Source organism: Hyperolius riggenbachi, chromosome 3, assembly GCF_040937935.1.
Source record: "Hyperolius riggenbachi isolate aHypRig1 chromosome 3, aHypRig1.pri, whole genome shotgun sequence".
Lineage (NCBI taxonomy): Eukaryota > Metazoa > Chordata > Amphibia > Anura > Hyperoliidae > Hyperolius > Hyperolius riggenbachi.
This window is the reverse complement of record NC_090648.1, coordinates 370,900,805-370,927,473: the sequence shown is the minus strand read 5'-3', so window position 1 is coordinate 370,927,473 and position 26,669 is coordinate 370,900,805. Positions and strand designations below refer to the sequence as shown.

The 26,669-nt window shown below is 42.9% G+C and overlaps 1 protein-coding gene across 3 annotated transcripts in view; it reads right to left on the bottom strand.

The window, feature by feature from the left end:
• The window catches only part of CPEB4 (cytoplasmic polyadenylation element binding protein 4), a 149,214-nt gene that overhangs the window by 38,510 nt on the left and 84,035 nt on the right, over window positions 1-26,669 (bottom strand). For 2 of the 3 annotated variants that reach the window (XM_068277169.1, XM_068277170.1), the window contains exons 4-5: window positions 22,129-22,152; window positions 3,146-3,319 (exon numbers count right to left, since the gene is read on the bottom strand). In XM_068277169.1, the coding sequence (XP_068133270.1) occupies window positions 3,146-3,319; window positions 22,129-22,152 (198 nt within the window). The remainder of the gene's footprint in view (window positions 1-3,145; window positions 3,320-22,128; window positions 22,153-26,669) is intronic. The other variant, XM_068277171.1, reaches the window with a different exon arrangement.

The window sequence follows — 26,669 nt, the reverse complement described above, 5'->3', positions numbered from 1 at the left end:
CTGACAATCGATAACACAACCATTCACCCTACCTCCCAGGCCCGCTGTCTGTGTGTCACCTTGGACTCTGAACTCTCCTTCATCCCACATATCAAAAACATCACCAGAGCCTGCAATTTCCACCTCCGTAATATCTCCAAGATCCGCCCCTTCTCAACTCCGGACACGACCAAACTGCTCATCTATGCCCTCATCATCTCCAGTCTTGATTACTGTAACTCCCTCCTTTCTGGCCTCCCCTTGAAACGCACTGCCCCCCTGCAATCAGTGATGAACGCGGTTGCAAGACTCATCCATTCTTCGCACCGCTCCGCATCCACATCCACATCTCCCCTTTGTGAATCCCTGCACTGGCTCCCTATCCGTTTCAGGATAACTTTCAAGATTCTACAGGATCTTCTCAAAAAATTAGCATATTGTGATAAAGTTCATTATTTTCTGTAATGTACTGATAAACATTAGACTTTCATATATTTTAGATTCAAATACACACAACTGAAGTAGTTCAAGCCTTTTATTTTTTTAATATTGATGATTTTGGCATACAGCTCATGAAAACCTACATTTCCTATCTCAAAAAATTAGCATATTTCATCCGACCAATAAAAGAAAAGTGTTTTAAAACAAAAAAAAGTCAATCTTCAAATAATTATGTTCAGTTATGCACTCAATACTTGGTAGGGAATCCTTTTGCAGAAATCACTGCTTCAGTGCGGCGTGGTATGGAGGCAATCAGCCTGTGGCACTGCTCAGGTGTTATGGAGGCCCAGAATGCTTCAATAGCGGCCTTAAGCTCATCCAAAGTGGTGGGTCTTGTGTCTCTCAACTTTCTCTTCACAATATCCCACAGATTCTCTATGGGGTTCAGGTCATGAGAGTTGGCAGGCCAATTGAGCACAGTAATACCATGTTCAGTAAACCATTTACGAGTGGTGTTGGCACTGTGAGCAGGTGCCAGGTCGTGCTGAAAAATGAAATCTTCATCTCCATAAAGCTTTTCAGCAGATGGAATCATGAACCCACTTCTGAACCAGAAACAGAGGCAGAAGCGCCTGACCTGGGCTACAGAGAAGCAGCACTGGACTGTTGCTCAGTGGTCCAAAGCACTTTTTTCAGATGAAAGCAACTTTTACATGACAGTCGGAAATCAAGGTGCCAGAATCTGGAGGAAGACTGGGGAGAGGGAAATGCCAAAATGCCTGAAGTCCAGTGTCAAGTCCCCCCAGTCAGTGATGGTCTGGGGTGCCATGTCAGCTGCTGGTGTTGGTCCACTGTGTTTTATCAAGGGCAGGGTCAATGCAGCTGGCTATCAGGAGATTTTGGAGCACTACATGCTTCCATCTGCTGAAAAGCTTTATGGAGATGAAGATTTCATTTTTCAGCACGGCCTGGCACCTGCTCACAGTGCCAACACCACTCGTAAATGGTTTACTGAACATGGTATTACTGTGCTCAATTGGCCTGCCAACTCATGACCTGAACCCCATAGAGAATCTGTGGGATATTGTGAAGAGAAAGTTGAGAGACACAAGACCCACCACTTTGGATGAGCTTAAGGCCGCTATTGAAGCATTCTGGGCCTCCATAACACCTGAGCAGTGCCACAGGCTGATTGCCTCCATACCACGCCGCATTGAAGCAGTGATTTCTGCAAAAGGATTCCCGACCAAGTATTGAGTGCATAACTGAACATAATTATTTGAAGATTGACTTTTTTTTTTTGTTTTAAAACACTTTTCTTTTATTGGTCGGATGAAATATGCTAATTTTTTGAGATAGGAATTTTGGGTTTTCATGAGCTGTATGCCAAAATCATCAATATTAAAACAATAAAAGGCTTGAACTACTTCAGTTGTGTGTATTTGAATCTAAAATATATGAAAGTCTAATGTTTATCAGTACATTACAGAAAATAATGAACTTTATCACAATATGCTAATTTTTTGAGAAGATCCTGTATGCCTGGCGTATAAATCTGTGCACAAAACCTGCCCTACCTACATCTCGGAGCTTGTTCACAGGTTTACACCAGGTTGCCCCCTCCGATCCTCCAACGACCTTCGCCTCACCACCCCACGCATTTCACACTCCCATGTCCGCCTGCAGGATTTCTCAAGAGCTGCCCCCACCCTCTGGAACGCCCCTTCCACCACCCACCAGACTTGCTCTCTCTTTCAACTCATTCAAGCAAGCCCTCAAAACCCACCTCTTTATGATGGCCTACCCACCTCCTTCCACACAGTAACTCTCTACTGAATATTTAACAGCCTCACCTAGTGTTTCCACCCCACCCTTTAGATTGTAAGCCTCTGGCCGGGTCCTTCCTTCCCTAGTGTAATCTACAGAATCATGTACTCCTGTCCTATGACAGCCTGTACTTGTATTACTGGGCCTACCTAACCAGCCCATATTGCATGATCATGTATTTTGTACAATTTGCATGTATAACTTTGTTCTATGTTGTATAACCTTGTTATGTCTGTCAACCTTGTATCATTGTATATATTTATTGTCCAGCGCTGCGTAATATGTTGGCGCTTTATAAATTCAATAAATAATAATAATAATAAGAAGAAGAAAAGCATGCAACCAGTGTTTTCAGGAATTTGGTCATATCACCTGATCTGCACACTCATTCTGGGTCAGTGGCATAAATATTGTTCAGCGGGAAATAAATATGGCAGCTTTCATATTCTTCATCACATGGTTACTGTAAATAAAGCTAAATGTTGTGGAATGGAACTAAATCTTAAACATGTACTGTACATATAAGTGCCAAGAAAATCTCAGTATGAAAATTATCTAGATAAAAAGGTGGGCCAAATAACTACAAGTACAAGTACTGAAACATTGGATACAAAAGCATATACAAACTGAGATAAATAACAAAGGAATGTTACTAAATGCTGATCTACTGCAGTGTTCAAACTTCTGCAAATGCCCCATACACTATTTGATTTGCTTCGATGTGCTGCATGTAACTGTACATATTGAATAAAAAAAAAAAAAAAACACCAAACAAAACAATTTTAGGCAGTCTTGCCTACTGAAGAAAATGAAAGGAAATCTTTGCTTACTACAGCAAGCTACAGTAGGAACCACAAGTTGTATGGCATCGCATCATACGTCTATAATGACTACATACCTTCATCTATGTCAGGTGGCAGACCACCCACAAACACTTTCCGGGAGTACCGCTCCACTCTTTCTCCATTCTGATGTGGGAAGCAGTGAGGAGACCCCAAACCACTGTGCAAAGTTTGATCACTACGACCATCATCCAAAAAGCCATCTTCCATTGGAAAGAGAGAGGACTGACCTAGAAGACAAAAAAAATAAACATTTCAAGTAACAAACTAGAAAAGATTATATAAATAAATTAGGAAAAGAGTCTTTTATAACGTGTCCGCCTTCAAAACAATTTGAATTCCTTCCTCTAGAATGAAAGTGATAGGCTGACTGAGTGCCAAGAGAAAAAGCAGCAAAAAAGTTTTACATTTGGACAACTACTGTAGAAACAGTATTTCACCTCTCAAATTTTTGTAAATATTTGATTATACCTTTTCATGATACATAAAGACATGACACTTTGATACAATGTAAAGATGTCAATGCACAGCTTGTACAGTATATATGCAGTGTAAATGTGTTGCTTCATCAACACAACACACAACCATTAATATCTAAGCCACTGGTAGCAAAAGTGAGTACACCCCTAAGTCAAGAATACTAGGTTGCTACTGGAATCCTCTTGCACTCTTCCATGACAAAGCTGGTCGTCTGTTGGACCTAAAAGGTACTCTGAGCTAGATACAGCTGTGGACAAGGCGATTTTACCTGAAAAAGTGGCTTCAATAAACTGTCTAAACTCTTGACCATTTGTCATCATTGAAGGTAAGCCCACATTTACTTTCCTTGTAGATATTCTTTAGTTTCATACACTTATTGGGCGCCTCCAGTTAATAGTTACTTGTTCCCACCCAGTTTGGTTGGGTGACATTTTATATATTATTCTTTTACATCTGGAAAATGTATTTCTCTTTTGGCAAATCAACCATACCTGTACCTTCAAGGCTGGGAGGGGACAGTACTCCCCACACCAGAAGAAAACTCATTAATTTGTTTACTTACCCTAACTTTACACTCAAAATACTACTCCAGAGTGGACTTCCGCTTTCCGTGTTCTATTTTCTGTTCCCGCATATCCTGTGAAGCTGGTGGATCTTAAAGACTTTACACTACTCCAGCTTCAGTTTGAGGATGCACGAGAGGGTTAAAGTTTGGACACTCCAGCACCTTCACCCTCAGTTTCTAGGCAATACAGAGGTTGTTTTGGAGGTGTGTTTGAAGTCATTATGTTAGGGATACTGCCTTGTGGCCCAGTTTCCGAAAGAAGGGGCTCATGTTCCTCTTAAGTATGTCAAATGTCATATGTATGCTGGCATTCATGGTTCCCTCAATGAACTGTAGCTCCCCAGTCAGTGGCGTAGCTAGAGATCATAGTGCCCCACGGCAAAACTTTCATGGGGCCCTCAGATGTAAGCAATATTTACCTACCCCTACCATGCGGATATGTTCTTGGCCCCTATGCTCCAGGGCCCCATAGCAGCTGCTATGGCTATTGCTACGCCCCTGTCCCCAGTACCAGCAGCACTCATTCTGCCCAAAATCATGACACTTTCACCACCATGCTTGACTGTAGGCAAAACACACTTGTCTTTGTGCTCCTCACCTGGTTGATGCCACATTTGACACCATCTGAACCAAATAAGTTGATCTTGGTCTCATCCAGTTCCAGTTATCCATGTCATTAGTTTGCTTGTCTTCAGCAAACTGTGGGTTTTCTTGGGCATCATCTTTAACAGAGGCTCCCTTCTGGGCTAACCAATTTGAAGCAGTGTGCAACATGTGGTCTGAGCACAAACATGCAGATCCCTCACCCCCCTTCAACCTCTGCTGCAAGGCTGCCAGCACTCATACATCTATTTGCAAAATGCAACCCCTGAATATGGACCTGTCCTCTTAAATCGCTGTATGGTATTGACCACCCTACTTCAGCTCAGTTCTGTTGTAAGCTCCGTTAGTAGCAGGGCTGTGAAGTCAGTACAAAAATCATTTGACTCCTCAGTTTATGAAACCACTGACTCTGACCCCAGGTACAGAGGATTGCTCTAACTCGACTCCCACTTCTTAGTTTACGTAATACTTACCAGGGCACTCGAGTTGGTACAAAAATCATCCGACTCCTCAGTTCATGAAACCACTGACTCCAGGTACCCAAAAATTTCTCTGACCCCTCAGCCCTGGTTACGAGGCTCCAACTCTTACTAGTAAGGACTTTTGAACAGGAAAGAATAGCCCCCGGTCATGCACAGTAAACACCCCATAGTCATTAGCAAGCACCAGGCAGAAAAGAGCCTCATTGAGCTCAAACAGCACGACTAAAGGTGGCCATACACTCGTTAGATTAGCAGCAGATAGATAATCGGCTAGATTTCTGATCTATCTGATGTGTTGAGGAACATTTTTTTACTAGGAACAGATTTCCAATAGATTTCAGTTTGAAATCTATTGAAAATCGATCTGATGGCATTTTTTTGATTTCCATTAGGGCCAATGCAAAATGATAAGCAATTTTAACAGATCGACCTCGATTTTCCAGCCTGCCAGATCGATTGAAATTGATCGAAATCGGCCACAAATCGGTCGATTGGTCAATCGATTTGCAATCGACCAATTGATCGATCAATTTTGATCGATCGGCCAAAAATCGGCTGAGTGTATGGGCCCCTTAAGCAGAGGCTCCTGCGTATGTACGAGGGTCATTACTTTCGGTTCAAAGGACTTATAACTAAGGCTGTGTAGTCGGAACAAAAATCATCCAACTGCTCAGGTTATGAAACTTGCCCTGGTCCTGACACAAAAACAACTAGTCCTGAGTCTAAAGTCATGAGGAAGGTATTAACAAATGAACGCTAAATTTGTGGCTTTCAGTAAAATGTATGGAGTGAATTTCTCACAGAAATGGAAGTGGAGTAAAGAAACAACATTTTCAGAGTCGTTACAATTCAGAAAACATGAGTTCAGAGGTAATAAAATCCATTTCTTTTTAACCACTTAAGTACCAGCGGTCTCTGCCCCCTTAAAGACCAGTGACTACTGGTACAAAAACAATGGAATCTTGACGAATCGCCGCATATACCCGCCGTAACCGCCATCACAGACGCACGCCGGGATCCTAAGGACACCCACTTTGTGGTCTCTATGACGGCAGAGTCATGTGAGACGGTCAGGAGCCGCTTTTATTGGCTCCTGACCGTGTCTATCAATGTAAGCCTATGGGATCGGCTTACATTCATACAAACGGCCAGGAGCCAATGAAATCGGCTCCTAACCGGCTCACATGGCCCTGCCGTCATAGAGACAGGCAGAGCAAGTGAGATGCGGCGAGAGACGTCAGGATTCAGAGGCGAGTTTGGCAGAAAACAATGAAAACGGCAGATGCGCGCTGCGGCGGTGATTGAAAGCTACGCGCTGCCAGCCAGGTAACCACCAAAACAGGCCATAGATTTCAATCACCGTGGTCCTTAAAGGGAACCAGAGATGAACGTTTCACACAAAATAAACATATCAGTCGATACAGTGATGTGAAAAACTATTTGCCCTCTTCCTGATTTCTTATTCTTTTGCATGTTTGTCACACTTGTCAAACAATGTTTCTGCTTATCAAAAACCGTTAACTATTAGTCAAAGATAACATAATTGAACACAAAATGCAGTTTTAAATGATGGTTTTTATTATTTAGTGAGAAAAAAACCCTCAAAACCTACATGGCCCTGTGTGAAAAAGAAATTGCCCCCCGAACCTAATAACTGGTTGGGCCACCCTTAGCAGCAATAACTGCAATCAAGCATTTGCTATAAATTGCAACGAGTCTTTTACAGCGCTCTGGAGGAATTTAGGCCCACTCATCTTTGCAGAATTGTTGTAATTGAGCTTTATTTGAGGGTTTTCTAGCATGAACCGCCTTTTTAAGGTCATGCCACAACATCTCAATAGGATTCAGGTCAGGACTGACTAGGCCACTCCAAAGTCTTCATTTTGTTTTTCTTCAGCCAATCAGAGGTGGATTTGCTGGTGTGTTTTGGGTCATTGTCCTGCTGCAGCACCCAAGATCGCTTCAGCTTGAGTTGACGAACAGATGGCCGGACATTCTCTTTCAGGATTTTTTGGTAGACAGTAGAATTCATGGTTCCATCTATCACAGCAAGCCTTCCAGGTCCTGAAGCAGCAAAACAACCTCAGACCATCACACGACCACCACCATATTTTACTGTTGGTATGATGTTCTTTTGCTGAAATGCTGTGTTACTTCTACGCCAGATGTAACGGGACACGCACCTTCCAAAAAGTTCAACTTTTGTCTCGTCGGTCCACAAGGTATTTTCCCAAAAGTCTTGGCAATCATTGAGATGTTTTTTAGCCTTAATGTTCTTTTTGCTTAACCACCTTAGCGGTATGGACGAGCTCAGCTCGTCCATTACCGCCAGAGGGTGCCGCTCAGGCATTGCTGGGCCAATTCGTATGAAATAAAAAGCAGCACACGCAGCCGGCACTTTGCCAGCCGCGTGTGCTGCCTGATCGCCGCCGCTCTGCGGCGATCCGCCGTGAGCAGCGGCGAAAGAGGGTCCCCCCAGCCGCCTGAGCCCTGCGCAGCCGGAACAAATAGTTCCGGCCAGCGCTAAGGGCTGGATCGGAGGCGGCAGACGTCAGGACGTCGGCTGACGTCCATGACGTCACTCTGCTCGTCGCCATGGCGACGAGGAAAGCCAAACAAGGAAGGCTGCTCATTGCAGCCTTCCTTGTTACTTATGCTTGCCGGAGGCGATCGGAAGAACGCCTCCGGAGCGCCCTCTAGTGGGCTTTCATGCAGCCAACTTTCAGTTGGCTGCATGAAATAGTTTTTTTTTAATTAAAAAAAAACCCTACCGCAGCCGCCCTGGCGATCTCAATAGAACGCCAGGGTGGTTAAAAGTGGTTTGCGCCTTGGATATCTGCCATGCAGGCTGTTTTTGCCCAGTGAGGCAAGTGAGGCCTGCAGTTCTTTAGATATTGTCCTGGGGACTTTTGTGGCCTCTCGGATGAGTTTTCTCTGCGCTCTTGGGGCAATTTTGGTTGGCCGGCCACTCCTGGGAAGGTTCATCACTGTTCCATGTTTTTGCCATTTGTGGATAATGGCTCTCACTGTGGTTCGCTGGAGTCCCAAAGCTTTAGAAATTGCATTATAACCTTTACCAGACTGATAGATCTCAATTACTTTTGTTCTCATGTGTTCCTGAATTTCTTTGGATCTTGGCATGATGTCTAGCTTTTGAGGTGCTTTTGATCTACTTCTCTGTGTCAGATAGCTCCTATTTAAAGCGGAATATAAGCCTGCATTTCAACTTTGCTCTAAAACATTATTTACAGCATATTATATGCAAAAAGCATTTTTTTTTTACTAGACCAGCATTGGAAGGGTTAAACACAGACGTGGAGAGATATGCAGAAGTTCAGATTGTTACATTCTATGTATCTATTGATAAACAGTTACACACTCTTTGGCTGTCCTCCAAGCTCCTTCTCAGTGAGAGAGATGAGTCACATTCAACACTTAGATACATTTATGTAAACAAAATGTATCTTTTTCAGGTTCGGATGCCTCTGCAGAAATCTCAAGGAACTTTAAAGCCCTGTGTAACCATTCCAATGCTGGTCTAGTAAAAAAAAAATGCTGGTTGCATATAATATACTGTAAATAATGTTTTAGAGCAAAGTTGAAATGCAGGGTTATATTCCGCTTTAAGTGATTTCTTGATTGAAACAGGTGTGGCAGTAATCAGGCCTGGGGGTGACTACAGAAATTGAACTCAGGTGTGATAAACCACAGTTAAGTTATTTTTTTAACAAGGGGGGCAATCACTTTTTCACACAGGGCCATGTAGATTTGGAGTTTTTTTTTCTCACTAAATAATAAAAACCATCATTTAAAACTGCATTTTGGTGTTCAATTATGTTATCTTTGACTAATAGTTAACGGCTTTTGATGAGCAGAAACATTTAAGTGTGACAAACATGCAAAAGAATAAGAAATTAGGAAGGAGGCAAATAGTTTTTCACATCACTGTAGCTTGTAAAGAATAAATGCTCTACCTGATAATTTCGCCACTCTGGTGTGCCTTTTTTAGTGTTTTTTATCCATTATTGCTCCAGGAAAAATCCAATATGGCCGCCAGCTCATATCCCTTCTGCTTCAGGGTTATGAGTTGTTCTGGATGTGCTGTCTAGGCTATATGAGAAAGGGATCTGTGTGCTTTCATCTTGGTATGATGTGCAGCTGCCTGTAGGAAGTGTCTATCATAGGAATGAAACTGCAGTCATCATCATTATCTATGCAGAGTGCACACAGTTCATATTGCAGCCACACTTGTCTGTTTCAGAGCTTTTCTCTTAGCAGAAGCAGCCCCTCCCATGTCATCAGAGCTCTCAGTATGCAAAGCAGCAAAGTTGAGCCAGGAGGGGGCAGGCTTTGGCTTGAAAATCCTCCACAGAAGAGTGACTCAGCTATAAAGTTTCCAGGTCAAACCTAGACTGAAGGCTCAGTCGGGGATTCTTATCACAGCTGATAACAGACTAATTAAGCAAATAAGAATGAAACTAAAAGCAGGGTAGGCGTTTACTGTCATGTTCCCACTGATAAATGTAGTAAAATACATAAGGGTGCTTCGTCTCTGGTTCTCTTTACGTAGTTAAAAAGATAGATTTTTAGTGACGGGGGGATCCACCTTTAAATGTCTCTACAGGCAAAATAAATGCCTATGTATAAGCTCATGTTTCTGGCAGGACAAGTGGCTACACAACTGTTTGTCAGACTTGGACTTCTAGGAGTGCAAAGCAGTGAAGTTTATTTACAGTATCATTAGGAATAGTAGTACACTCTTAAAAACATGTTTTGATATATTTTCTACTGAGCTACAACCACTTTGTGAAACATCAAATATGTTTAAATAGTAAAAATATCTCAAGAATCGTTCATATGCCTCAGGCAGCTAGACAAGTCATGTCTAACTGCCATAAACTACTAAGAATAACGATTCCTTTAAATATTTTAGCTCCTGGAGGTTGTATATTTAAAAGTGCCATGTATTAGTTTCCAAAAAGTTTTTATTTTCAATAAGAAAAAAGAACAATACTCAACAGGCATTATAATTGCCCCAATGGGGCCCATGGTTACAATGATATGCTTTAAGGGTAAGACAAAGACAAGACAGGAACGACATGCCAAAATTATGGGATTGAGGACTACAGAATCTGCAAATATTGAGAAGGGGATGATTTCTTCAACCAGACAATGGCCTCAATTCACTAAGCTTATCTCCTGTCTTTAATAACTCTTCTAGAGTTGTTACCATGGTGATAAGCCATGTAGTATTCAGGAAACATTTTACCTCAGGCAAACCTAAAGTTAACTCTTCTGTCTTTAAGTTAACTCTTTAATCCTTAAAATAACTCCAGAGTTAAAGACAGGCTGTTAACTGTGTGTGAAAATAACTACAGAGGAGGTAAATTAGCTACAGAGGAGGTAAATTAACTACAGAGGAGGTAAATTAACTACAGAAGAGGTAACGTAAGGAATGAAGAGATAAGATAACTCTCTTACTGTGTGGAGGTACGTTTTCTCTTGCCTTATTATCTCCAGCATGATCTTAGTGAATTGAGGCCATTGGCCTCAATTCACTAAGATCATGCTAGAGATAATAAGGCATGAGAAAACTTACCTCCACATGAGAGCGTTATCTTACCTCTTCATTCCTTAGTTACCTCTCCTGTAGTTAATTTACCTCCTCTGTAGTTATTTTCACATGCAGCTAATTAACAGCTTGTCTTTAACTCTGGAATTATTTTAAGGATTGGAGAGTTAACTTAAAGACAGAAGAGTTAACTTTAGGCTTGCCTGAGGTAAAATGTTTCCTGAATACTACATGCCTTATCACCATGGTAACAACTCTAGAAGATTTATTAAAGACAGGAGATAAGTTTAGTGAATTGAGGCCATTGTGTGAGCTCACAAGGGGGAAAGTTATACAGTTGGGACAGTACTTCTGATGTTTTGGGTGTCGGCTAGAGATAGCCAGGGCTGCCAGGTTCTGGTAAATGGTATAGTGGAATCATTGACAATTGCTAGGAGACGCTCATTTATAAGTATATCGTTTATGATTTCTTTAGTTTGGGATAAGGAGTTGGTTAAAGCCATTGGCCTCAATTCACTAAGATCATGCTGGAGATAATAAGGCAAGAGAAAACTTACCTCCACATAAGAGAGAGTTATCTTATCTCTTCATTCCTTAAGTTACCTCCTCTGTAGTTAAGTTACCTCCTCTGTAGTTATTTTACCTCCTCTGTAGCTAATTTACCTCCTCTGTAGTTATTTTCACATGCAGTTAATAAACAGCCTGTCTTTAACTCTGGACTTATTTTAAGGATTGAAGAGTTAACTTAACCTCCCTGGCGATAAGCCCGAGCTGAGCTCGGGCTATGCCGCGCAGGGGGAGATCTCAGCCCCTGGTGGGGCGATTTTTATCCTGTAAAGTGCTGTACGCGCAGCTAGCACTTTGCTAGCCGCGCGTACAGCTTGATCTCCGCCGCTCTGCGGCAATCGCCTGCACGCAGCGGCGCAAGAGGCCCCCCCGCCAGAGCCCTGCGCTGCCCGGACCAATAAGTTCCATGACGGTCCATGACGTCATTCCGATCGTCGCCATGGCGACAGGAGAAGCCAAACAGGGGAGCGCGTTATATACGTGTTCCCGTTTGCTATTGTTGCCGGCGACGATCGAACTAGAGGGACACATGCGCCCTCTAGTGGAGTTTCATGTAGCTACCACTCTGGTAGATTTACATGAAACATAAAAAAAAAATTAAAAAAATTGGATTTCTGCAATTTTTGCAGAAAAAATTAACCGCCAAGGAGGTTAAAGACAGGAGAGTTAACTTTAATTTTGCCTGAGGTAAAATGTTTTCTGAATACTACATGCCTCATCACCATGGTAACAACTCTAGAAGAGTTATTAAAGACAGGAGATAAGCTTAGTGAATTGAGGCCAAAGTCTGGCTAGATGTACTCTGGCAGCCTTGGCTATGTGTTGGGCCAGTCGGTGCTTAGGATATTTCCACCCTTTGGTTTGTGACCTAGTAGAAGGAAAAGCGGGTCAGGAGGTATTGCCTTTTCAAGTGCAGAATTTATGTAGAGCTGAGACCTTGTCCCAGAAGTCGCGAGCAACCCGGGCAGAACCACCAAGTGTGGGAGAGAGTGCCAATTCTACCATAGTTACGAAAGCAATATATAGATTTAGGTGGGTGAAAATTGTGGATTTTATGTGGGACTTGGTATGTGCGGTGTAATATTTTTAAATTGGTCTCTATGTGAGAGTAGCAGCCACTTCCCTTTGTGAGTGTCAGACAACACTTTGACCATTGTTTTAGGGATAGTGTTGTGCCCAGGTCTGCTTCCCATTTAGTCATAGCATCCAATTTTGAGGGTTCTAAAGGCTGGGAAAACAGAGTATAGATAGGAGATTAGGCCCCCTTCAAGAGGTTTGTACAGGCAGCAGAGTTCAAATTGGGTCCTTGGTGGGAGCCCAGTTATTGTCATAGATATTGATTTTAGAAAGTGTTAAAGTTGAAGTGCTGGGAAGAACTCCGATGGTGGGAAGGATGTTTTTTCTTTAAATTGGGCCCAAGTGGGGCATTTGTCATCAACCAAAAAATGTTTAATGAGGAAATAGCCACTACTCTTCCACCAGCGGAACGAATTCTGCTCAAGGCTTGGGGAAGTCTGGATTCCCATATAATCCCATATAGAGGGGTTAATTGAGGGAGGGATGATTTCAGCTGTTTGGTGTTTTTGAGCTTGTTCCACAGAGATATTGAGTGGGCAGAGAATGGAGAGAGGGATTTATAGTCAGGAGAAAAGTGCCATGTATCAATTTGGGCACAAGATATTGTGGATATTGTGGATAGTAGAAAATCAATCATTTCGTAGATCACCTGTTATCAATCCAGTGAGTATCAGAGTATCAGTGATGTTACTGATATTCTACTATCAGCCAATCTGATCCTATCCTTACCCCATCTATGCCTAACACTAACCTACCCCCTACCTATTCCTAACACTATTCTGCCCCTACCTGTGCCTAACACGAACAACTCTGAGATGAACTTCAGCTATACCGTATATGAACTACACCACCGCTATTTCCTCTATCACCCCTGATGCTGAGGCTTAAAGGAATACTTAAGTCAAAAAAAAAAAAAAAGACATTTACTCACCTGGGGCATCCCTCAGCACCCCGAAGCTGGATGGTGCCCTCGCAGCCCCGCTCCAATCGTCCTGTCCCCACCGGCGGCTACTTCCGGTTCGGCGACAACCGCCGACAGGCTGGGAACGCGGCTGATTTTCCGCGTTCCCAGCCGCTGCTATCACTCTCTATGCTGCTATAGCGTCTATATAGACGCTATAGCAGCATAGAGAGTGATAGCAGCGGCTGGGAACGCAGAAAATCAGCCGCGTTCCCAGCCTGTCGGCGGCTGTCGCCGAACCGGAAGTAGCCGCCGGCGGGGACAGGACGATCGGAGCGGGGCTGCGAGGGCACCATCCAGCTTCGGGGTGCTGAGGGATGCCCCAGGTGAGTAAAGGTCTTTTTTTTTTTGACTTAAGTATTCCTTTAAGGTGGGATCAAACATTAACACATTACATGACTAGTATCAATCATTTCTTGATCGATTTTTTTTACTTTGCAATGCATTGATTTTTCTTTCCCTACTACTATCTCTCAACCTTTTGTGTCATGGTATGTTATTAATTTAATTGCTTGCACTCTGTTAGACATTTATACATTTTAATCATCATTTTAAATTTGCTATTGTAATCAGCAGTTCTGTATTTTGTATCTGTGTTCATATTTGATGTATATCATTGTCTGTATCATTATGTATCCCTTGTTTGTTTTCTTACATTGTACAGCGCCACAGAATATGTTGGCGCTTTATAAATAAATAATAATAGTATAGTTCCTCATTAAGAGCCCGAACCAACTAATGAGTTTATCAAGTGTGCATCATTGTCGTTTTATGTTATTCATTTGTCTAATGTAATGCCCTATTCAAACAAAAGCATTACAGTCAGGTAAATACAATTACAATGGATGTAACTTGCAAACAGAACCTTTTTTTATAAATTAGCTTTTTTATCTCCCAAGTTCAGAGGGAACATAGTGGTCAGTGCTAGTACCAATGGTAAAATTGCTGTGCATAGACATGGTGTTGTGCAGTTAGCGCATCTAGAGTTACCTGTAATGCCGGGTTACTAATTTAACATGCGTCTAGTGCTCGTTATCATAGTGTACCTTATCTGAGTAGATAAGTGCGCAATGTGTATAACTGCAGTATGTGCCAGTAAACCGGTTATGTGCTGCTTGGTTTCTGCATCAACCCCATAATTGCATATGGTAACTATGGCCCTGATTCACCAAACTGCAGTAAGATTTTTAACCAGTACTAACGCCCCTTAACCTATTATAATCGTGTGGGTTATCTGGTAGGGCCAATGTTCCATCTGAACATAGGAGATAAATATACAAGCAGAAATATTAAAATATTAGGCCTCTTTTCCACGGACAGTTGATTTTTGTGCTCAGCAAGCAGTTGCCAGGCAGCAGTGAGCAGTTTTGAAAGTTTGAGAGGCTTTTCACTGTCTATCAACTGCCCGTGGAAAACAGGCCTAACTCACTCACAGAACGTACCTGTTGCGTGTGGTCTGGTGTTAGTCATGGAGAGAATCCGAAGGCATAACAAAAGTTGTTTAGGTGGAACCTTTAATGACTAACTGTACAAGATTTTATTGCAGGCTTTCAAAACTTTAAGTTTCTTCTTCATGCATGATACAGAACTGTGAACCGGTTCTGATCCATTTCTGTATCATGGCCTGAAGAAAAAAAAAAAGTTTCAAAAGCTTGCAAAGAAATCTTGTGCAAGTCATTATAGGTATCACCTAAACAACTTTTGTTGCTATGCCTTCGGACAGAACCTACCTGTTATACTGTACATGAGTTTTTTTTTTCTCCTGCATTCTAAGGGAACATAGTTACTTGAACACAGAGAGGTTCTGTGTGCAATTTACATTCATGTTAATTACATTCATGTTAATTGTACAGGTAATTGTACGAAAGACCCATGCGCACCTTACTCTATCACTGCTGTGTGAGTCTTTCCTGGCTCTACTGAAGCCTGTGTGACCTACCGTACTTTGTGTGCCCCAGGAGAGTGTTACCCGTACCTCAGAAACTGCAGGAGAGGGAGGAGATGAAGATGGAATGGAGAGAGGAAGAGGTGGTCGAGTTGGCCTGCTGCAGAAACTTCAATACAATAGCAGTCATGCAAGCAGGATTCAAATTGGCGGGATCACTAATAAAGTTGTGACACACCTGTTCTCACCCAAAAGGATCAGATTGTTTAGTGCATGCATATAGATTTACTCTTCAAAAGGAAAAATATAAGGCATACCCCACTAGTGAAATTCATGACAGATTCAAATATTTACTTTATAAACTAATTCTAAACGCTAGCAAAAAAAAAAAAAGTGCGAGGAGAAAACATGAGGACATGTTTTATTTATCCTTCTACTGAAGACAAAATGCTGCATGGAAAATTTTCTGGTCAAGTCAACTGATTTCTCTTCCCCAAATCTCCACTACTGAGAGAAAGTTCTCATTTACTTGCTAGAATTGTAGAGCCTGTGAGAATTCTGCCAGTCTGATGTCTCGCATGATATTAACATAGACATTAGCAGAGTCAAATGCAAATAGGCTTGAACTGATGGCATCTGAAAGCAAATATTTACAAGCTGCAGGAACATACACAGTGTTTCCGTGTCAGAAATTGTCCTAAAATCACTGGTTGAAATACACATGAACATTTTGACAACTCACAGCACAATAAAAAAAAACAAACTGGTTTCTAGGTAGCTTCTTTTAAGCCCTCCATACACTGGCAGACTCGGTCCTGACATGCCCACAAGAGAGGGAACTATCTTTCGATCTCAGTATGAAATCTATTAAAAAATCAATAAACGCCCTTGCCACGGGTGCAGTGTACTACCATAGGAATGTGCTCTGATGCTTGCCTCTCCAGCTGGCCCCCTGTGATACAGTCATCTGCTGGTCCTTATAGTGACCCAGCAAGTATGTATGTGTCACTGTAGCCATCGGGAGATTCCACACAGGGCCCAAGGGGTGGGTGATGGAACATCACTGGTTCTTGTGATTCCCCCCCCCCCTCCACACACACACACACACACACACACACACACACACACACACACACACACACACACACACACACACACACACACACACACACACACACACACACACACACACTATTGCACCTCATTCCCATCCAATCGACCAGCAAAAAAAATCCTGATTGATAATGTTGGTCGATTTCTGCTAGAAATCAATCAACATTACGATCGGGCAGCATGTTGGGGCAACAATCTTCGCCAGATACGATCGCAGTGATCAAATCTGCTGAGGAATGTCTCGGATGTATGGGCACCTTTTAAATGTAATGGGTCCCATAAATATAAATGTGAATATCAGATTACAGCCAAGCTGAAGAAAATCCGGTTTCTCCAGCTGTAGTATCACTCACTATAGTCAGCCTTTGTACAGGGTTCCAATTTCCTAGGATTGTTTGCTCAGACACTAGAATTTGGAAATGTTCATTTGTGATCATGGGGTTGATGCACTAACCGCCGGAAGCGCATGGCAATATTAGGTACAGATTTGATCAATTGTGCTCTCTTCGTATTTAACCACCCTTCCTAACACACCACGGCCTGCTGCAACTCCCCTCTAATGCTACATGCACGTTCCATATAAAGTCATAGTTCTCACAATGTCTGCTACCAATATGGTTCTCACTTACACCAATATTAAAGTTCTCTGCAAGCCCCGTTCTGGTCCTCAAAACCAAAAACGATGCCTGGTCCACTACCACAAGAACAAGAGAAAGGGCGCTCTGAGATTCTGGAAAAAATGGTCAAACTCCCCGCCAGGACTGGACTCACCTGGTAACGGTGCGGCTGTCAGTGAATGCCCAGCCGATATCTCGCCTGCGTCCCTCTTACTAGAGTCGGGGAACGGGCTCGCCGGATGGTTGCTGCAGGTCACGTGGAGGATTCAGCATCACCGGGGGGGGGGGGGGGGGGGGGGGGCGGCGTCATCAGCACATACATTGCTGTATAGCGCTACGTCCAGGCTCTGTCTGTACGCCAGTAATCCATCTGAGACAAGCCGGCTGCCTGGTTTCCATGTGAGCGTGTATGCGCTGATGATGCCACGTGGCCTGCAGCAACCATCCGGCGAGCCCGGTCCCTGGCTCTAGTAAGAGGGATGCTGGTGAGATATCGGCTGGGCATTCACTGACAGCCCCACGGTTACCAGGTGAGACCGGTCCTGGCGGGGAGTTTGACCATTTTTTCCAGAATCTCAGAATGCCCTTTCTCTTGTTTTGGTGTTTTATCTAGTGGACTAATGGGAGCAGCCTGAGTGTTGTTTGTGGTGGCCAGATCGCACCAAGAGGATTAGCCACATTTCCCACTTTGCGCTGGTCCACTACCAGGTATGTTCACCACTGCGAGACACAAGCCATCCAGGAGCTCAAGGAACGAAGAAAAGACGAGAGAAAAAAATCATAGTACAGTCTGCTATATTTCTCCAGGGGGAACCTCCACCTTATGGGGGCCCAGTGATGGATCACACAGCTACGGGATTACCTCTGTCACCACGTGCAGTATCCAACAAATAGCATGCTCACCTGGCTGCAAGGTTGCCCCGCCTCACAGACAGCAACTTCACTTAGTTGTAAACTACAGGGCTTTCTTCCAAACACCTTCCTCTCATATGTAAGGAAGGTACTATATACTTGATTTTTTTTCTCTCGTCTTTTCTTTGTTCCTTGAGCTCCTGGATGGCTTGCGTTTCGCAGTGGTGAACATACCTGGTAGTGGACCAGACATCGTTTTTTGTTTTGAGGACCAGGAGAACAGGACTTGCAGAGAACTTTAATATTGGTCTAAGTGAGAACCATATTGGTAGCACACCTTGTGAGCACGGCAATATTAACATTACTACAGCCAGCAGGGTGCCAGTGTACCACTTTACACAATAAGCATGAACTGCGGCACATGGGTAACATAAATGTTGCTACAGTAATGCGTGTGTTACGATAAATGTGTTTTATGCTAATTGCGTAATGCGTTCCTGTAGTAACGCTCATGTTAATCATGGATTGGGGAGTAGTATTGCTATGCTTCAAGGTAAAGCTCTAGGCAACGACTCTGAGACCCTTTTTCCATGTGCAGCTAAAGGCAGTAAATTCACCACCTGTCGTTCGCGTGATAAGACTGAGTTTGAGCGATCCGCCCGGTGGATCGCTCAAACTCAGTCTTATCACGCGAACGACAGTCTGTACACATGCCCGATTTGGCGCGCGGACGACTGAACGACGGGACGCTCAAACGACCCGTTGTTCGGAAAAATCCGATGTCTGTATGGGCCAATAGGAAAACGAGCTCAAATACTCCCCACGGAGGGCAACTGAGGTATTGCAAGCTATTTCCTCCCACTTGAAGTGCTATACTAGTCTTATTGAAGACTGGTGACAACTGTCAGCAATATCACATGACTAGCAATGGGGATAGCTGGCCAATGGGAGCAGGCACAATTTATAACGCAGTCATTTACCAAACTCTAAAACATTCAGCCACAGGTTTACATGAACTATTTCGCTGCTGTCAGTGAAAGCAGATCTCAGAGCGTTTTGGTTTTTTGCCTTTAGTAATGTTATGCTTGGTACACACCATGCAATTTACCATAAGATAAATGGCTGGAATCGATAATTTCCGACAGGTCCAATCTGATTTCCGATTCCTTTTCTATAGAAGTGATCAGAAAATTGATCAGAATAATGATCGGAAATCAGATCGGACCCTGTCAGAAATGATCTATTCGACCCTTTTATCTGACAGGACATTGCATGGTGTACGCCAATCTTGGTATTGCTTTTTCAGGACGGATAGGGCTTTTTTTCTAATGCTAAACATTTCCTCCCACACAACAAAAAAACAGTAAAATGCATAACAACTAAGCCAAAGTTTGAAAAAAAAATGTTTTTTTCTCTCACTTTGATGCAACCAAAAATATAGAATTTGATTCCTAAAACTATTTTTTCAATGTCTTGAGTGTACAGATAACAAATTTGTGTATTTATTTCCAATTTGCTATTACTGGATGTCACAGGAAAAAGTGTATGTATTTGAGTCTTAGAAGACTAAAAATGTAACGCAATTTTTTTGCACCGTTATTGTATATCCCCACAAATGGCCACATCTAGAACCCCCCCAAGTATTCAACAAGGGGGATCATTAGGGAATTGGTCCTCGGGTCTTTTTTCTATTTTGATTAGAAGAATGAGGTGAAATGTAATTTTTTTTTTGCAAAACATTCAAGTTTGAACACACACAATGTAACACTTGCTATTTGCCACAAAATACATCCTAAAACATATTCATTAACTTCTTCTGTGTATGGGGGCACCAAATACTAATGCTTTTACCAAATTGTTAAGAGAACTGGGGGCTGCAGAATCAGAATCTGAGTGCATTTTGCATTTTTATGGACCGAAAATCCAAAGCAGAACTGTTTGCACCATAGTTTATTTGTAGCAGAGCAAAAACTTCGAAACTGCAGGGGTGTTGCTAACCCCAAAGGTCGGGGGCATGTGCCCCAGATCTATTCTGCGGTGCCCCAGATGTCCCCAGGCAGAGGGTGGAAGTACTCGCCTCCGGCCAGTTGGTCTCCAGACATCTTCTCTTCTCCCACTAGTGTCTGATTCTCAGTTGCTAGGAAGAGAATCTCCAGCTACAGCGGATGTCTCCAGACTTGGAAAGTGGATGGAGGAGATGAATAGTTCCTCCGGCTGTGCTAATCTGCTGGGCGTGGGAGGGTTGGGTAAAGAACAGTGAGGAAACACGCAATGTGCACGCTCCCTATGGAGGCTTCAGACACCACAGCTTCCAGCATGTCACCACAACACCCTCCATGCCCTATAGAGACATCACAGCACCCACGATAGCACCACACAGCACCCAGCATGTCTCAAAGCACCCGGCATGGCACAGCACCCGACATGGCACCACAACACCCAGCATGCCCCATAGAGGCACCACAGAACCCAGCATGCTCCCCATTAATGCACTACAGTTACCAGCATGCCCCATTGAGGCACCACAGCTCCCAGCATATCCCCATAGAGCTGTAGAGCATATATGGGGGCATGCTGGGAGCTGTGGTGTCTCAATGGCAGGCATGTTGGGTGCTGTGATCTATGGGGGCATTCCTAGGGCTGTGGTGCCATGCTGGGTGCTGTGATGCATTTATGGTGGCATGCAGGGAGCTGTGGTGATTCTGTGGGGGCATGCTGAGAGTTGTGGTGCCTCAATGGGAGGCCCGTGAGAGCATGGGAAGGTCAAGGAATGCTATGGGTGGACTACCAGTCAACCTGGCAGCAGACCACCCGCCCAGCAGAAAGCCAGCACAGCAGTGATGTAACTGTCTAAAAGAGACACTGCCTATATATGTGATATGCTGCAATTTTATTTACTTTTTGTATTAATGAAGAGGGGGGCTTTATCCAACATTTTGCTGGCTAGGCCTACACAGACCACTGTTAAGTTCATTTAAATTTGGCTTCACCCACGACCCCAGCCACATGCTGGTGCGTGGGCACACCCATTTTCTGGATGGAGTGCCCATAGATCTCTTAGGATCCTAGTAATGCCCCTGTTCAAGACTAATGAATATCCCCGCAAATGACCCCATCTAGAAAACTAGACCTCTCCCTTAAATAATTTGACAAGGGGTATAATTAGGGATTTGGCCCTCTGGTCTTTTTCATTTTGAATGGAAGAATGGGGTAAAATGTAAAAATTCATTTTTTTTCCTGCAAACATGCTACTTTGAAAGCACCTAATGGCGATATGCTGATTGAGGGCCACAAAATACACCCTAAGACATATTTATCAACTTCTCCTGTGCACAGGGGTACAATATACTAACGTCTCGGTCACATAGAGAACTAGGGAAGGGAGGGCAGAATCAAGTTCATTTTCATTTAACTACTACAAAGCAGATTTTTCTTGCACCACACTTCATTTATGGTAGTGCAGAAGGACCAAGCCCCCTAAACATCCCCAAAAAATGAGCCCATCTAGGAAACTATGCACCCCCCCCCCCCCCTCCTTCACCAATATATTTGGTAAGTAGTGATCTTTCTATCAATTTCCATCCAAAATTGGTCAAGGATCGATCAGGCATGTGGAAAATCTAGGTTGAAAGGGCTTGATCAGATGCTTGGCGGCAACTGCATTTGATATCCTGACAACCTATGGTTGGTGTACACCCCCCACCCCACCCCCACACTACATGCGCCAGTGTATCGCATTGCAGGCACTCACATGACACCGGACACTGGAGGAAATTGGTGTGCAGTGTGTGGGCAGGCAACAGATCCCTCTCTGATAAGATCACAGAGGGTTCGATCTAATGGTCGAACTGGTCGAATGATGTATGGCCACTTTAACAGATTATTATTACACCATTGAGTATGGAAATCCAGTAGGATGGGCTGAGCAGTCAGATAAGATGAGGTTTCAGTACAAATCTGCACACACTGGATTGCTATCACAGAATGTGCATAAATCCCAACAATTCAAAATTAATTTTTTTTTCTTGCAATATACTTTGGCATTACATCAGGTTTGGCCTATAGCAAAACACAAGTAAGATGTTATTTTCTACAATACACAGCTATCCCTTTTGTCAGCTGTTACTGTCAAAAGAACAACAGAACACGTCAGAAATAATTTAGCTGGTAAATATAGTTTTCCTAAATGAAAGGTTTGGAACGTGATCTGGTGATTATCACTGACATTATAAACATTGTTAGAAAAGGAAAAGCAGAAATATTACCTCTCCTGCGCCCATATGTCCTTGCTGCATGTCAAACAAAGAAAAGAGCCTTTCAGACAATGTCATCATGATTAGGAAATCTAATTACATCCTGCGTACAGTATCTCATTTACTGACATCGCTGAAATGACTGCTTAGAGTTTACAAAACTAGACACTCACATGTTCAGCCTCAGTACATTTACAGAACATGAACAAAAATATCCAAGACATTACATGATTACTGCCATTAAGTGTGTGCAACAGAGAAGATAGGTACATTCATCATGTAGTTCAACGTCACAACTGAAGCAAATTTTCTCCTGCAGAGAGTAAAAGAGTTTTACTGCTTTCTTAATATTTTATTGCTGTCTGTGTCATCATATCAAAGGTCTTAATCCATTTCCTGTTCTGACAGGAAGTGGCTAAATGTTTCCCAAAAGCAATACATAAAGCTTGTTTTAAGCAGAGTAAGAAAGGCTTGGAACTCAGTCAAGTATTTATGGTTTTGTGTCACTTCCTGAAAATGGGACCAACAAGGTTCATGTACAACTCCGCTTTCTGGGTAAAAAGGCAAACAAAAAATCCTTAAACGTTATGTATGTACACTGCAAATATTTCAACAAACATTTTATGAGTAGCTTGATTTGCTTTGTGTCAGCTGAGGGCACTTCTGACAGGGAATTGATCTGGGAATGCACATGATCTGTGTCCAGACGTGCTCTTTAGCTGTGAACATTTGGACCCACATGAATGAAGTACTATAAAAAAATGTATCAACCCTGGAACAGTCCTACTAGGGTTAAAAACAAAACAAAAAAACACCCCCATAGAAAGCGATCGTTTCTTTAAGTGTATTTCCTGGTATGAGAGTACCAGCAGCAACTGTAGCCACACCCCTGCCTGCCAACCTGACCATTATCTAGCCTATGAACTGGAGTACACGTTGGCTAACAATCAGGTAGGTAACTGGAGTGTGGCCAAACCCCAAACCACTGGATCATATTCATAGCCATGCCCCATGTCGGCCCACCAAACTATAGGCTAGTCTCTGTCCCAATGCACAGGTTGATGTATGGTCATGTGGGAGGGGCAGTGGCACCAGTCATAAATGCAGTTGTATTGCTTGTATCTGGAAGTAGCATACATTTGGACCTGTGACAATTTCCGGCAAGCGCATCGATCTTTGACCCCCTGTAAAGGGGACATGGTAATGCCACACTTAGCTGATGAAAGGAGGCCATGGGAGACGGCAGGATCAAGCGCGGTGCTTGTGCAAAGGACGGGAAAAGCCATTGCCGACTTTTAAAAAGCGATATCCATTCGTTCGAAAGGTTCAACATCCGTGTGAACTGGCCCTGACTGTGTTCACTTTACAACAGGGCTGTGGAGTCAGAGCAATTTTTGGGCACCTGGAGTCTGAGTTGGAAAAAATGCACTGACTACTAATAAACTGTAATTAAAAGAGAAAATATAATAAATTGTTCTATTTCTCAGATAATAGTCATAACTAGCTAGTATGCACAGTAGTAGCAAAGCTTAGGCCACAAAAATGAAAAAAGGCAATAAAAAACAAGTTATTTGTGCCGCTGCAATAAAGCATTCACTGTATTTTTTTAAGGCAGATATGCAGATCTGATTGTGACTGTATATCTGATGTGTACACAGTAGTACTCTACATATGCACTCCCCACAGAGCTGCAGGGAATCCACTGAGTATGTTGTGCACATTGAACGCAGAAGTGTTGTCTGTCACCCATAAACCTGGTTCAGATTGTGCATGAAGAATGTGTCATAGAGGAAGAAGTGGTGGCTTATAGAATTGATTGCAACTTAATTACTATAAAAGTGTGGATCAGTACAGGGAAACTATAGCATGTACAGACAATGTAAATGAAAAACAGTGCATCGGCTAACTAGGATGTGACCTGCATGAACTGACTTCACTCAGTTCACAAGCAGCACACAGATTACTTGCAGTGTGGGCAGTCATTATACTGCATATCAGCATATAAGTGTCATCAGCCTCAAAGGGTCAGTAAACGAATACTGTATATGGCATAATGGATTTAATAATGGGGGATGAATGCACAATCATTTCAGATTTACACAACAGAAGAGATCTAAAATAAAAGGTAGTATTTTAGAAACTGATATTTGACAGCACACGACTGATCTCCTGTCCAGTAATCTCACTGGCGGTATTTTGCAAAGTGATACTTGGTAACACTGAGAACTTCCTGTCTAGTAAACCCACTGAAAGACTTTCAACCGTCATTCTGCTGTCATACCTGCCAGAAGAGCAGAGAGCACAGACAAATGACAAATGGCAAATATCTTTGGCTACATTCAAATACGGGAATAGGAAATATACTTACAGCTCCTGCACATGGCACAATGCTTGTAAACTGAACCAAGCTTTAGCCTACACTGTGTATATTTCTAAAAGCGGTTAGGGCTTGTTTACACTAGGGGCGTTTTTGCCCTTTTTTCGAGCGCAAGCGATTTTCAAAATCGCCTCCAAAACGCTTGTGCAATGAAGCTCTATGAGAAGGTTCATATCAGCGCGTTGCGCCTGTACCATTTCTGAGGCGGTTCCGCCTCAATGGAATGTATCGGAAGAGCGATAAGCGCTCTCAAAATCGCTTTAGGGGGCCATTGAATTCTTGTTTTCAAGAATAAATACATTGTATCTATACTTTTCAGGGTCAGAGTTCACTTCCTGACTGGGAGTGAATTAAAAAAATCGCTTGGGAAAAACGCTTTTCACAAAAACGGAATGCCCACCCAAGCGCGGGGAATAAAAAAAAAAAATAATCAGGCCAAAAACACCCTAACACGAATGCTAACGCGAGCGGAATGCAATGTGAACGAGCCCTTGAAGAGCACCTGACCTGAAGTGTAGTCAAAATGTATGCCTACAGAACTCTAGTTACTAGCCATAATTCTCAAATAGAACATTTAATTTACTCACCCATTTACTGTAAAAGGCTACATGTTAGGCAAATCCCCCTCCCCCCCAAATTAAAAAAAAAGGTGCCTCATGCTTTTCTGAAGGCTGAGACATCTATGTCACAGTCCAGCACCCAGCTTTGTGGCTGCAGCCAAATCGTATAGGATTCCTGCTTGAGAGCTGGCTCTGGATTTGGCTTAATGTTGAGCACACTTCAGGTGCTCTTTAAGTGGGCACTGTGTCCCTGGTTGGCAATTGCACAGGGGGCTATCCCTTGTCTGTGGATTGAGAGGAAGAACTGTATACACACTGATGCCCCACCTCAACCCTAAACAAAAAAAAAGCAAGCCACTTTTAAAGTGTACCTGTAGGGGGAAAAAAAAAGTGCCCAAGGCAGATACTCACCTTAGAAGACGGAAACCTCTGGATAATCCAGAGTCTTCCCCTATCGTGCTTGCCTCACCAACACAGAGGACCATGCTCCAGCGTGTGTATAACGCGGTGGCACAGAGGCAAGACGTTGCACGCCTGCTCACAACCACTAAACCACTCCTACACAACTTTTTTCACTGTGCACCAGTAGCTCCATGCTACTGAGTAGGAATGGGCCATCAGCGCGCCTGCTCAGTGTGACCACACTCGCTCATAGACATTAGCACAGCCATGAAGCTTCAGAGGGCCCTGGGCAGCGGCAGTGGTCTGGAGGAGGACATGGGAAGCCAATAGAGGATATGCAGGATCGAATAACTACAACAGGGGACAGCGCAGGAACGAGGGGATGGACTGAGGACCGGGAAGGCTCTGCTATCCGGAGCCTTCACTCTACTTGGATAAGTATGAAAAATGAAATGTATTTTTCTCGCTTAACATATTTACAAAAACTTCCCATACTACTGAGTTAAGTGAATATGTTAAGAGAGAATAATACATTTCAGGCTTGATACTTACTGAGTATGTAAATAAATGCCAGAGTAAAATCCTCCTCATTTAATCAGGACAATTTGCATTGTTTCACATAAAAAACTGGCCACATTTGCCATTATTACACAAATTTTCAGATTGTACTACTTTCCTATGTCTTAAAGAGACACTGAAGCGAAAAAAAATGATGATATTATGATTTGTATGTGTAGTACAGCTAAGAAAAAAAAACATTAAGATCAGATACATCAGTGTAATTGTTTCCAGTACAGGAAGAGTTGAGAAACTCCAGTTGTTATCTCTATGCAAAAAAGCTATTAAGCTCTCTGACTAACTTGGTCGTGGAGAGGGCTGTTATCTGACTTTTATTATCTCAACTGTAATTGAACTGTTTACTTTTCCTCTGCTAGAGGAGAGTTAATTACTTCACAGACTGCTCTGAAAGACTCATTTTGAATGCTGAGTGTTGTGTAATATGCACATATTATAGAGTGATGCAATGTTAGAAAAAACACTATATACCTGAAAATAAAAATATGAGAATATTTTCTTTGCTGCTAATCTTCTAGTAATTATTCATAGTACACAACCAATTCTTTATATCATATATTTTTTTTCGCTTCAGTGTCTCTTTATGGCTGACTCTCAGCAACATGTATAATGGCATTTGTGCCACTCTCTAGGGTAGG